The sequence below is a fragment of the Boleophthalmus pectinirostris genome, unplaced genomic scaffold (genome assembly GCF_026225935.1).
Source record: "Boleophthalmus pectinirostris isolate CB_2022bp ecotype Guang Dong unplaced genomic scaffold, ASM2622593v1 HiC_scaffold_5, whole genome shotgun sequence".
Lineage (NCBI taxonomy): Eukaryota > Metazoa > Chordata > Actinopteri > Gobiiformes > Gobiidae > Boleophthalmus > Boleophthalmus pectinirostris.
The window spans coordinates 35,302,963-35,316,968 of record NW_026571404.1 but is presented as its reverse complement, the minus strand read 5'-3'; the positions used below and the strand labels follow the sequence as shown (position 1 = coordinate 35,316,968).

The 14,006-nt window shown below is 38.4% G+C and overlaps 2 protein-coding genes across 6 annotated transcripts in view; one reads left to right on the top strand and one right to left on the bottom strand.

The window, feature by feature from the left end:
- Positions 1–1,020, top strand: part of LOC110153137 (EMAP like 6) — a 139,250-nt gene extending 138,230 nt beyond the window's left edge. Inside the window, exon 45 of the mRNA XM_055162877.1 lies at positions 921–1,020. Coding sequence (XP_055018852.1) covers positions 921–945 — 25 coding nt within the window. The 3' untranslated portion in view covers positions 946–1,020. The remainder of the gene's footprint in view (positions 1–920) is intronic.
- Positions 1,021–7,793: 6,773 nt separating this feature from the next.
- Positions 7,794–14,006, bottom strand: part of LOC110153155 (reticulon-1-A-like) — a 33,735-nt gene continuing 27,522 nt past the window's right edge. For all 5 annotated transcript variants that reach the window (XM_020917028.2, XM_055162430.1, XM_055162431.1 and 2 more), the window contains 5 exons: positions 12,643–12,781; positions 9,140–9,209; positions 8,675–8,721; positions 8,527–8,585; positions 7,794–7,887 (listed from right to left, as the gene is read on the bottom strand). In XM_020917028.2, coding sequence (XP_020772687.2) covers positions 7,845–7,887; positions 8,527–8,585; positions 8,675–8,721; positions 9,140–9,209; positions 12,643–12,781 — 358 coding nt within the window. In that variant the 3' untranslated portion in view covers positions 7,794–7,844. The remainder of the gene's footprint in view (positions 7,888–8,526; positions 8,586–8,674; positions 8,722–9,139; positions 9,210–12,642; positions 12,782–14,006) is intronic.

The following is a 14,006-nucleotide window of genomic DNA, read 5'->3' as shown; positions in this document are numbered from 1 at the left end:
GTACATACGTATAGTACATACACATAGTACATACACATTACACTTGAAGAGACCCTTTAATCAGGCCTATTCAACAGTCTGAACAGAGCTCCTCTCACCTCTGTGTGCTGTCCTCCAGACTGGGGAAGTCCTGGTTTATAGCAGATACTCAAACTATTATTGAATGAGCTGTTGGGTGTATGTGGTTGTAGAAGTAGTAGGTAGTAGAAGGGGCGTCCGAACTTTTTTCACTCAGGGCCACATATACAAACATATTTGCAATAGACACACTTTCAGATGCATTTTACAGTTAATCTTCATAATCTTTCTCCTATTTGCAACTCCATCCTCAAACCTTAAATCAAAACAAAACAAAAAAAACATACGGGTAGCCAGATCAGACTCAGAGGTGTGAAAGCACCCATTATGCACACACAGTGCAAGTTCAATAGGCCTAGCTAACAAACAAACTATAAGGAAGTATCCACGAACGTCTGACCAGGACTGAAGAAGCAGCTTGGATGAGCTGCAAAACATTTTCGACCAAAATAAACTTTTGTCCAGTTGACAAATTGACTTTCTTCATTTGACATCACCTATAACGTTTATCTCCACTCAAATGAAGCTGGGGATGTTAACAGTCACAGGAGTGAATTTGGAGCCAGGGTCTGTTATGAATAGAATTTTTTTTTTACAGGCAGATCGCAGATAGCAGAGAAAACCCCAAGATCATGTAGAGCGGGTTAATTCAAACATTTTAAGATCAAAATGATGAGGCTCATTGAAGCGGTTACAGAGAAAGGGGCCACAATATTCCAATGTAAGTCAATGGAAGCCGGGGTCAGTAGGAGCTGGAAGTTTGGACATCGTGCTTTAGACAGACCGTACTCCTCTCCTCTGTTTCTGTCCTCATATATGTGCACGTATCTTCTGTGTTTCAGTGTGTTTCTGTGGAAATGCCTGTGATGAAGACGAGGCACCGCTTTGATGAGACGCCTTAAACAAAGCACCACAAGTGATCAGAACATCTAAGAACATCTGCCACACGCTTCACAAGCTCCGATTCCAGGAGGACCACAGGGACCACGAGGCTCTGCTGGTGCTGCAGTTTGCCAAATGAACACCGCAGTTTAGTATAGTTTAAACAGACAGGTGGTCGAGACTATGGACAATTTACTGACACGAGCAACGTTTTTACCTGACGAAGGCTTCATTCACATTCAATCTAGATAAAAAAAACATATATATGCAGCGCACTTCTGATTGTTTTTATCAGCAACATGCATTTTTAGCCTTTACGTGCCTCCATATCTTTTATTTTAAAGGTGCGTTGCGTAACTTTTCCTAACCACGAGGATACTATTGCTTTGCCTCTAATGTTCCACAATTTGGTATTAAACTATAAACTATAAAAAACAGCTTTTAAAAATGTGCATTCTGACTGAGTGGGGTCGCCTTTTTCACAGATCTCACCTTTTAAATTGACCTGGTAACGTCTCCTGCTTGTTTCTATGGAGATTGAAAACCTTAATGCCATACTTTGGAACACTGCAGGTAAAGCAATAACATCACCATGCAGAGAAAAGTTTCACAGTGCAGCTTTAATACATTTCCATACCATATTTGATTTTAAAGGGAGAAAAAAAAAAGATTTACCAGTTGAAAATGACTTATGCAGCGTGCGAGGAGACAGGTGATTCTTTAAAAAAAACAAAAAAACACACCTGGACATTTGACATTCCTGCTTGTACGGGAGCTCTAGAGGGACATTTTCAAGGAGCCGAACCGCGACAGATGCCCTTCCATCCCAGAGCCTTGGCCTGTGGGACGCGCTCACACTGAAGTGCCTTTGTGGAATTTTCCGCCTGCGTTGATTTCTGGTTTTGATTTTGATTTCCGATTCATGATTTTGTACTCCGTCTGGTGCTACTCTGAGAATGTTGAGACGTCGATTTGAGAATTCGCTGCAGTATTCCAGTTTTCCGCATCCAAAAACGCCGCGATCGTGAACGTGAGACTGAAAACGCAGCTGTATTTGTTAGCGGATGTGACAGTGTTATTTAGCTGCACAATTGTCCAATCTATTTCTATCTATAAATGTTGTAAAATTGTCTGTTTTAGGATTATAAATTCTAAATCTAATGCAAAAAGGCCAAGGGTTGTTGCATAGAAATGTATTAGAAGATTTTTTAGTTTTTAAGTTTTAATTTTAAAGGTGCATTGTGTCACTTTTCTGGTGGAGGGTCCGTCAAATGCTTTTTTTCTTCATGGAGATGTTATTGCTTTGTCTGAAATGTTTCACAGTACGGCATTAAAACCATAGAAACAAGCTGGTGACGGAACCCAAACCGAAAAGTTACTCAGTGCACCTTTAATAATGTGAAAATATTTTGGTACCACTTAACAATACGTAAATTCAAAGGCTGTTACACATTCATAAAAACAAAACTACAATTACACCAAAAGTTATTAATTATAAAATACACCTTATATCATATCAAACTGTTTACACAAGTTTATGGAAATATTTCTATAATTATCAAATGTATAATGGTACCAATGTGAGTATGGGGGTTTTCTTCCTTTGCTCCTTCGCTGGAAAAAAAAGACTATACTGTTGCATTATGGGAACTGTAGTTTACTCCATTCATACTGTATATTTATCTGCAATACATTATATTAGCATGATACTGCCAGGTAAATCTTATTTGTTATGTTCTGGTGCTGTTAAAGGGGGACTGGTCAGGTAGACTCTGGATTATGTAGAAGAAGTTGCCCTTTCCCAGTCTTGAACATATTTATTAACTAATTATTATTGGTCAGTATTGATACTTTGCAATGATGTCACACTGGGGGAGGGGGATTTTCAGAAGCTTGCAACCATTCAGGGCCATTTAGATGTAAGATTTTCAACAAAAAAAGGGTGGGTGACTAACTGAAAAACTGTTAGGTTCTTGTCTTTTAAAGAAACCAGAGAAGTTAAGAAGTTGATATACAAAAGTAGACAAAATGGACGCTTTTGGATTTGAAAAACTTGGATTTCTAAGTCGTTACTACTTAACTCTATACATGTTTTAATAGTTTTATCTACAGTTCCTTGTCTTTCTGGGTAAATTTGCAGCTTTCTAGTCAAAAGCAGGCAAAGTATATGCTCCCTCCATTGGCTACTACAATTTCAAGTACTTTGTTCAAACTGTTTCCCTTCCCAATGGAATTGAAAAATAGTGAAAAGTGATGGGCAGTATTTATACAGGAAGGACAAAAAAGGAAACCTTTGGCTGCCTAAGAAATCATCCTGAGTTTGCAGCAAACATTTTGTATGTGGAACGCCATCAAAGCAAAACCCCGATCCCTCGCTCAGCCTTCGTTACAAATTAAAAAGTCAATTATCAGTCGTTATCCCCCCCGCCTGCTCCCACATTGTGCAGTCCTGCTCCCGCCCGCACCTGCAGTGAGCTTTCAAAATGTGTCTCGCACCGCACTGTTTTGCATCTGGTCCCGCGGGCAGGGCTCTACGTTACATCACGTGACTGCCACATTGCACGAAAATCCTTAAAACCTCCAGATACGCCTCTCTTCCCCCCTCACTCTGCCCTTTAATCTCTAGGTACTGCCCAGTTTACCGGCTTTATTTGAAATGTGGTTGTGGGCGGAGTTTAGGCGTTTAGTCCCACTTTAAAGTCAGATTGTGTTAAAATTTACTCAAGATTAAAGTCTAATTTGAGTAACAGCTTCAGTCAGAGCACTGCCTCCAGTCTGCTTCACCCCCAGAGAATGTTAATTCTAAAAGCTGCAAAGTATCAACACTGACTAATATGAAAACAACAGACAAGAGATTTTTATTCCTAGTTGGCTGTTTAATATTTGATCACCAGTTTAACCCTCTAGGCACCGTTCAAGTCTCCAATAATGCCACAGAATATTCAAACATGTGAGTTCTTCCTAATTGCCTTTAAAACGGCTGCATCTCGTTTAGTTACAACTGCACTATAAAAAGATTCTATTTATTTTACAGAGACACTTTTGACTGTGCGAGAATATAGATGTAGAACTATTTTAGTGAGCTGTTTTGAGTCGTATATAAATATGAATCCACTCTACTTTTATTCTACAACAGCAAGGAGAGGGGGTAGTCACAGGTGCACTGCGCAACTTTTCTGGTGGAGGATCCGTCAAATGCTTTTTTTCGACAGACCCTCCACCAGAAAAGTTACACAGTGCACCTTTAAGAGTTATGAAAATGACAAAGAAATTATTTATCACAGAAGATTCTACTAAGTGTGTGTTTAGTGAAAGTCAGGTCTCACTGTGCTGTGTTTGTGTGATGGCTGCAGATAAAAGAGTAAACAATAAGCCAAGAATATGATTAAATAAAGAAATAAATGAATAAATAAATAAATATATAATGTAATGTTGAACTAGAAAACATGCTGCTCACGAACAGTCTTCTCCGGCAGTGATCATGTGACTTGTATTATTCTGTACATGGGATATAAATGATGCATGAATTTATTTTTCAACCAAAACTTGTTTGTGGATGATTTTTTATAAAGAATGACTGTCTTCACAAATGTGTGTGTGAAACATATAAACGGATATGGAACTTTAAACTTGTCGTCTCTTTTTTTGTTTGTAACATATAAAGGTTTTATATTGCACACACTCTTTAAGCCGTGTTATAAGGCTTTTATCTTCTCAAAAACACACCTGAAGTTAGGTTTTGTTTCATTCACACATGTTTGAGTAATCCTTTATTAATTCATCTTATTTATCTTAATTATCTTTATTAATTTTCTGTCTTTGACCTCAAGTCCTTGTCAAGTCCCAAATCAAATACAAGCAAGTCCAAGTCAAGTCTCGACTTAAATCCAAGTGTTTTTTACTTAACATAAGTCCATGTCAAGTCCAAGTCAAGTCTCAACTCGAGTCCACGTGTTTTTCACTTAACATAAGTCCGTGTCAAGTCCAAGTCAAGTCTCGACTTGAGTCCAACTGTTTTTTTACTCAACATAAGTCCGTGTCAAGTCCAGGTTAAGTCCAGGTCATCTGCTTTGAGCTTCAAATCATTTCATCTTAGATTTGTGCAATTTATGACTTTTAAACATTGCACAGTCATGGTATATTTATATATGAGCATTAATATAAGAGTTGTAGAAATGCTTATTTTTCCTTTTTTAATGTCTTGAGATCTTAGTGTGAATCATTTGTCAGAATAGAAAGAATTAAGATGCTTAATAAGTTATTTTGTCTGCACTAAAACAGAAGGATGATGTTCTATTTTACTGTATTGTACGACATTTGATGGAAAATGGTCACATTTTTCTATACCACTTTTCCACCTTCAAGGCACTTTACAACAAGGAACCACTCACCCATTCACACACCAGTGTACGCAGACACTGTGGACAAGGTGGGTTAAGTGTCTTGCCCAAGGACACAACAGCAGCATTCACCTGTGGGAGCTGGAATCACACCAGCCAACCTGTGGGTCACTATATCACAGTACTTCAGTTTCATCCAAAGTAACAAATGGAAAAGTGTGAGGGACATGTTCCAGTTTGTTCTTGTAAAACTAAGCGCCGCATGTATCAAGTGTAAAAAGTATTTTCTAGAAACATATATTTTTTAGAAGAAGCATCAAGTCTTCTCAAGTCACAGTGCTCAAGTCCGAGTCAAGTGCAAAGTCATTGACCCTCAAGTCCAAGTCTTAGTCCATTTTATCAAGTCAAGTCTCAAGTCTTTTAAAAATAGTGACTCGAATCAAAGTCACAACTTGCAAGTCAACAGATCATTTTACCTTTTGTTCCGTGGAGATCGACAATTCCAGGGCTGAAATCATCCAAATGATTCTAGTGAAGGTGTATAGGATTTAAAAACACACTGGAGCACTTCCTGCATTCCCACATGACATCACAAGGTGGAACAGAGTGTCTATTTTTATTTACTTTATTGTAATGCATGCCTTTCTCTTTTGTCATAGTTTTTCATTCTTCACTGCTGTATGTTGCACCATAACGCCAAAACAAGTTCCTAATTTGTGACTTCTGTTCAGACAGTGGCAACAACTTGACGACAGCTTGTGATGAATGCAGCCTCACCTCCCTCAGTCTGTCCCAGCGCAGCAGCCGTCAGCAGGTGTGGACAAAATGAATAATGAACTGTAAAGAGTTTGATTTATAAAGCAATTGTTGGACACTCAAATTATTATATTTAAATGTCTGGCTTCAACACCACATGCCACCAAAATGAAGATAACGACACCATCACAAAGAACAGCATGTGCTCCGTGGCATCAGGTTTATTGGTCAGCATGTGGGACAAATATTTTCCACTAGCCTTTAAAATGCACACTATGTTCTTACCAGTGGTGGTACGTAACGAAGTAAAAGTAGTAAACTACAGCTGCCTCAAATTTATACTTAAGGACATTTTACAGTGAATATGTTTTACTTTTACTTCACTACATTTGACAACAGTTACAGTACTGTACTGTAACTAGACTGAAAAGTCAAAATAAAATACTTTTATTGTGTGAGACCTGCTGAAAAACCTGAGGGCTTTTATTTTTTAATACATCTGTAGTTTGAGGAAGCAAAAAAAAGAACAGCTAGGAAAAAAAATATTGATTCAGTTGTTTCTGTTGAACAAAATTCAGTAAAAATCTGACAAAATCACTAAAGGCAAAGCTTTATAAGACCTCTACTCCAACACTTTAGGCACATTTTTAACCTTGTACTTTAATACTTTTACTTCTGTCGATTCTTTTCATGTGATACTTTTACTTGACTTTACTTTTTCACCCGTTATCTGTACTTTTACTTAAGAGAACCACCCATTGTTCTTACAGGGAAAATATAACAGCCACAGAAAAGAATGAGGAGGCGGCGCTCTTCGTCTAGAAGCTTTATTGATAATTGTTTACATCTCACAATGCATTCCACAAACACGGCTCCGCGGGGAGCGTTTAGAGTCACAATTGAAGTATGAAGTTCATTCACAATTATACTTGCATAACAAACAAACGCTTGAAGATTCTCAAAGTCACATTGAATTGCAACTTGATGAAGATATCAGCTTCACAGACAGTATGAACGCCCACTGCTTTTTTTTCAGCTTTTTCTAACCTTTTATGACATGGGTGAATGTAAACGTGTTCCAGCTGCTATGACATGGAAAAAACTCGATGCAATTTATGTTTCATTATCTGCCAAAGATTTTCTAGGTGTCTCTAGCTAAAGTTACTCAGAAGCAATGAAAGTTTATTAATTAAACGGTAGTACGACCCCTCCCCCTCCCCCTTGCCCCTCCCCCCGCCTGGAGTCACAGACCTGGTGTACGGCGTCGCTCTTCACACGGAAGCCCCACCCATATCGCGCAGAGGCCACGCCCACATTGCGCAGAGGCCCCGCCCGCTGACCCAGGACACGCTGAAGCCTGAGGGACACGACAGGTAAAAGCACACCACCAGAACTAAAGACAAGGCAGCTCCAGCGACCCTCCACACCTCCACCGAACCCCACGACAAAGAAGAGGCTCGGGGCTGACAGGTGCGCAGGGAGGTCAGTCAAAAGCACAGGGCTTGACAGGTTAAATCGCAAATAAAAATAAAAATAAACTATTACACTATGACGGGGGGGTTTGGTGTCGTGAACCTCGGCTTCACTTCTTCAGAAAACACAAAAGAAAAAAGGAATTCACCTGGAAAAAGTGTTTATTATTAAATTGACAAATAAAGTTAGAAGGGCTGCGTCTGCGCCAGTCCCCCTCTTCTCCTCGGCTTCCTTCATTTACACCCCTCCTCCCCCCTCCCCCTCCTCCGCCACGCGCGCTCAGGACGTCCTCCAAACCGCCAACCTGCCGCCACTTCATTCAGATTTACGCTTCATTCCAGGAACCTTCGCTTGGATCCTAAACAAGAAAACAAATACAGGTTAAAGGTCCAAGATTATACAAAACTCATTCTTCTTAGAGTTAAGATTATAATGTTGCTTCCTCAAAAACAGAAATGGAGTTGTGTTTTATTTACACATGTTTGAGTTTGAGTTTATCATTAGTCTGTCTACATTTCCAGAGCTCAAGCTGTCTTCCACCTTGTGATGTCATGAAGCAGTAGTTTAAGAGAACAGCTCATTTTGTTCAGTACAAATATGCAATTCTGGGGCTGAAATTATCCAAATGATTCTAGTGAAGGCAGTCTGGTCTGTATGACCACATGACATCACAAAGTGGAACAGAGTGTTTTCTGTTTGAGAGAAAAACTGCCTAAATATGCAGGGTCTATGTGTTAAACATGTATGAATGAAACAAAACACAACTCCAGGTCTGTTTGTGATGAGAAAACAACATTATAACTTGAATCAGAAACTGTCAAATAGAGAAATTATACACTAAAAAAAACAAACAAACAAAAAAAAGAGACCCAAATTCAGGTAAAAAAAAGAAAGAAAAAAGAGCCAACAAATTATAATGAAAAGAAACTGTGAAGATTTTTAAAAAGCAATTCCAACAGAGGCAAATTGAAGACCATACAAGAGTAGTCCAACTTACTTTCCAACAACGTCCTTAATCTGGTTGTTCACCAATGCCAAGTAATGGTCAATTTGAGCCTGAAACAACACGAAGCACATTTACTATAACAGCAGACACACGACACAATGCAGCTGTACACACAGGGGAATTCAGAATGTGATCTTACCTGGTGCTTCTCGTAGATGATCGGGCAACTGAACGCTGCAACCACGGCTAGAAAACAAAAAGAAATGTTCACAGACAGGATCTTTAACAGCAGTAATATTAACAATGTAAAAATGTTATAACAGTGGTAATGGTGGTAATATTAACAGTGTAATAGAGTACAGTGTAATAGTGTTCTGGCAGTGTAACTGTAGCAGTGTACTAGTGTTCTAACAGTAACAGTGTAATAGAGTACAGTGAAATAAGGTCATAACAGTGGTAATAGCAACAGTGTAATAGTGTTGTAACAGTGGGAATAGAGTACAGTGTAATAGTGTTGTAACAGTGTAATAAATTAGTGTAAGAGTGTTATAACAGTAGCAGTGTAACAGTGTTAAAATAGTGTAATGGTAACAGTGTAATAATGTTGTAACAGTGTAATAGTATTTTTAACAGTGTAATAGTGTTATAAGGAGAGCAGTGTTACCGAGGATGACCAGGGTGAGCCCGTTGAACAAGGCTCCAACGTAGGTCAGGATCCACATCAAAACTGCAAACTGCAACAGAGAAAACATGAAGTTACTACTAATGCAAAAGTATAAGCCCGTGACACATCCATTATAATTCACATTCACAGATTGTACCCATGTCACCCACAGCGTTCGGCTCCACTCGGATGAAGCTCACTGAAGTTAAAGGGGCAAAATTGGAGCCGAGTTCCAAATTAGGAATAGGAATTTATTTACTGACAAAATAGCAAAATAAACCCCTCTAGGACACACGTATGAAGTTAGACAATAAAAAAAGAAAAGCTCTGTAGTTGGGGACCCTTGCTTTAACTGCAGGAAAATAAAAACTGCAAACATCCATGAAATACTCAATACAACTAGGGGTGGGTAAATGATGAAGGGAAATCATTGTAACATGGATAAAAGCTCTAGTTTGCATGACATGTCCTTTAAATGAAACTAGTCAAATGATTTCCACAGTGCCAGTGATCAAATAATAACTAAATGATCTGAATTTTCTTTTTTTTTTTTTTTTTCCCCTGGATGATTAAGCCTTCAGAACAGATAAACTAGCTGAACAGATCCTGAGGGTGGAGTTTTGGAGCAGTTAAATCTTGGCAGAGTTTCTATGTCAGAGTTTGTATGTCAGAGTTGAGCCTCAGCGCACTTCCTTTTCTGTTGACTGTTGGACTGTTATGTCATGTTCAACTATAGGCACATTAGAAAACAGTTTCAGCCTGGAGCGAGCCAAATCCTACACGGCCGACCGCTTTAACCACTGGTGGTGAGAGTGAGGGTGTGGAAAACTCGAGAGGGAGGAGGACATTACGGCAGGAGATTTAGATTAAGATTAAATTAGGTAAGAGTTCAATAGTTTTACAGGTCAGACAGAGTTGTAAATCGGTTGTACATAGGTTTGTAAAAGGTATCAAAAATCTGATATTAATCAATACTAAAACGACAGTAGTATTGAAAACATACTCACTGACGCTAAAGAATTTACAGAAAAGAAATTAATCTTTTGTAACTAGTTTTAGAATGATGTTGAGCTGTATCAGAACAAATATAAGAGCACATAGAGTAGTATACACCCATGGACACTCTGGAACCAACCTGAACCACTGAGGGATTACAGATATAACACCACATGGGAATAGAAAAGAAAAGAAAGTACTACCATTTAATGTTGAAAATCTAATTCTGTTGTCTAAGGAGAGAGTGTTTTTTTGTTATCATTGGAATCGGAATATGGATTGAACATTTTATTCCTTTGTATCAGAAATTTTATTATGGTGACAACACTAGCAGCAGCAGTAAATGGACAAAGTTACCCTCTAAGGGCATGTAAAGTGTGGTATTTTAGTGGCTGTGTGTGAGGGAGGGGTGAGGTAGGGGTGAAAGGGGCTGAGGGAGGGGTCAGGGAGGGTGACGACAGTCTGAGGACAGCTGCAGGGCTCAGTGTCCACACAGGGAGACGCTGTGATTAACACTACAGCTTTATTCTTGTGAGACATCTCTTATTCACTGTCTATAAGGCAAGGAGGACTCATCGGATTCTAACGGTTTATGTAGAAGTATTTTAGAAACCTTGTGTTGTTAGGGCTGCAAGATTAATCGCGATCAAATCGAAATTTGAACAGCAAAATGTATTTTTGATGTGCCAGACTTTCCTCCACAAACAAGAAAATCTCCCACCTTATTCGGGATAAAAACTGCTGCAAACTCCGTGATTAGATCTGTGCAAACATGTTCTGAAACATGATTCTTGTATTATTAGTCTGTCAGTTCATATTTCTATCATTCTGTCAAAAAAAAAAAAAGAAAAAAAAAAAGCTCTTTTTCTGTTTATTTCTATGATGGAAGCGAATGTGGGAACTCATTTAATACAAACTAATCACACAGAGAAATGACCAAGATTAAGAGATGGATCAACCTGAGTAGGAGTGTGCATTGAAATGATGCATAATCTAAATAAAACACTGCACTACAATAGAAATAACTGATAGAGTTATATATTTTTGTGCACAAAGCTGTCACTCGTGTTGCCTGCTCTGATTCTGTATTGATCTTGAGTTAATTCAGGGTTAAAAATATATAAAAACTAGAAAGAAAAAAAAAAACTTAAAAAAAAAATTCAGATTCTAGGTGTTCACAATTCTTCTAGACGAGTTTAAAATTTGATTATAGATTTATGTTTTAATTATAGGATTCTGTTCAATTACAGTGCATCTCAAAATCGCAATTATATATTTTCCTTAATGGTGTGGCTCGTGTTGCACAGAGAATCTAGTGGCTAATCTTTAATCAGTGACTTTTGACCACACATTCCTGTAACACATTCCCGAGGTCTGTTGAATTAGAACAGATGCCCCGCCGTCATCAACAGGAAGCACGCGCCGAATAATATCCTGAAAATTTTACAAATATTTAGGGGCTAATTTGAGAGAGGAAGGGAGAGTCTTTGTAAGTTCAGCAGAGGAAAAATTGATCAAACCACCTCACTGATGATGATTACAAAATTAAAAGGAATTGTAACTGATATAATTTAGGAAATAAAGTAATGTAGTAGTTTTTCCGTAATACAGATAGGTACATTTGACAGTAAAACTTCACTTTGGCCTCTATGTGCTGTCTGAGTCTAATTATAAGGTGTTTTTTGCCATAGCATGAATAAAATCTTTACATAAAAGATAAGTGAGGAATACACTTGGACCTCCGCACACTGTTTGAAATGAACTACAGTCGTCCCTCGCTATATTGCGGTTCAGCTTTCACAGTCTCATGGATTTTTTAAATTGCAATTTTGCATGCTTTTTTTTTTTTAAGTGTATGAATGCACAATGTGTTCCCTTTGATTGACAGTGGTCTACAGCCAATTAGGATGCAATCTCCTCCATGCCGTGTCTCCTGTACAGTACAGAATGCGATCAGTTTGCCTAATTTACATAAATGATGGATCTCTAGCAGTGTGATTCTGAAGTGCTGTATGTTTGTAAGTTTTCTCCCCAACAAAACCCACAAAAGTTTGATATAATTTCAGGTTAATGGGAAGGTGTGGGGCTGCGCTGGTGCCGGTCTCCGAAAATGGACCCGTGCAGGACTCTGCACTGTAGGGCTCCATTACGAAATAAATTAAGCTTCAGTTCATTACATAAAGAAGGAAGAAAATAGCAAAGGGACGACAGCAGCAATAAGTTTAAAGAAGGATGCAAAAAGGGTTGTAACTGTCCTGTCTGAGAAAAGTGTATAAAGTGTGTGGTAAGGAGTTTTACAGCCTTAAAACAGATATAATAATTGTAAAATATAAAGATGACTACTTCGCGGATTTCAACTATCGTGGGTTATTTTTAGAACGTAACCCCCGCAATAAACGAGGGACCACTGTAGTTCTGTTTTTCACGTTTTTAAGACAGTAAAAATTTCATACAGTTGCTTTAATACCCTGTGCTCCTATAACATCTTCTGTCTGCTGTGGTCTCACCTTGATGGAGTCGACCAGGTCCTCCACCAGGAACAGGCGCCTCAGGTCTGCGATGGTCTTGTTGATTTTGCTCAGGGCCATGTCACTGTATTTGTGCACCATGTCTTCAGATAGCGCCACCTCATGGTCGAGGTACTGCCTACAACAAGACAACAGGACAGCACTTAGCTCTGGAGGAGCGCAATGCAAACAATGTCATTTAAAGTTTCATCACACGTTTTAAATCTCAAAACTCAAACGATTCCTTCACCTTTTACAGTGTGTGGCAAAGGCTACAGAAATGTGTTTGTACAGATTATGATAAGCCCTGTTAATGAGTGATTAAAGGTCATTAGCAGGGTTTGTACTAAAGCTAAAGCCAGCGACAGAATCAACAGCAAAGGTGTTCAGAATAGGCTTTTCCAATTCATTCTTTTCACATATCAAGTAGTAAAACTATCGAGAATACTCTTGTTTCCCAAAAATGAAGGCTTATTTGACATGTAATACTCACTCCAAATAATTACTCATAATAAAACAAATTCCTGGCCAGATGCAGCCCTTATGTGGTTATGTTCACATGTACACATAAATCTGATTATCTGATTTCTGGACCTTAAAAATGACTTCAATTACATGCAAACTGATAAAAAATCTCATGTGAGTGATGAGAGAAACCATGATAGGAAAGAAAAAGATGACTGTCCTTCGTATGTCATTTTAATAATCTTATAAACTCAAGAAATCAGACTTAGAGTGCACATGTAACTGCAGCCACTGTGAGCTTCCTGAAGTGTGGGCTTTCCATCCATGGTCTGTTTGTTTTTCTGAGATTTCTGAAACACTGCGTTGTCATGGCTACAAGACTCGGCAGAGATTTTCTATTTAATATCCTGTATAGCTCTAGCCTTGTGGTACCAATAAAGCCGGGACAAGAAAAGGGATATATATTTGTCTAACTTGTTCTAAAGGGTTTGGGGAGCGCTATAGGAACATCACTGGTATTCACACTAGTATTTTCTACATAGTTTTTTGCATGGATTCCTATGCAGTTGTAGTTTTGTGAGTGCAGTTTGGGACAGATTGTTGTGATACACTTTCAGGAGGTAAACTATTAATTTGAAAGAGAAAAGTTAAGTAATTTAGCTTTTAAAGGTCCTATATTACACAAAATGGATTATTGTGACCTTTAAACCATGTTATAATGCTGTTAGCTCATCAAAGACATACACTCAAGAGTTGTGTTTTGTTTCATTCACGCATGTTTATTATTAGTCTCTAAAGCTACACCTCTAAAGCTCAAAATGCTCTGTTCTAACTTGTGATGTCATGAAGCTGTAGGTTTCAAGTTAACAGCTGCCTTTTGTTCAGCAGAGACAGGCAAT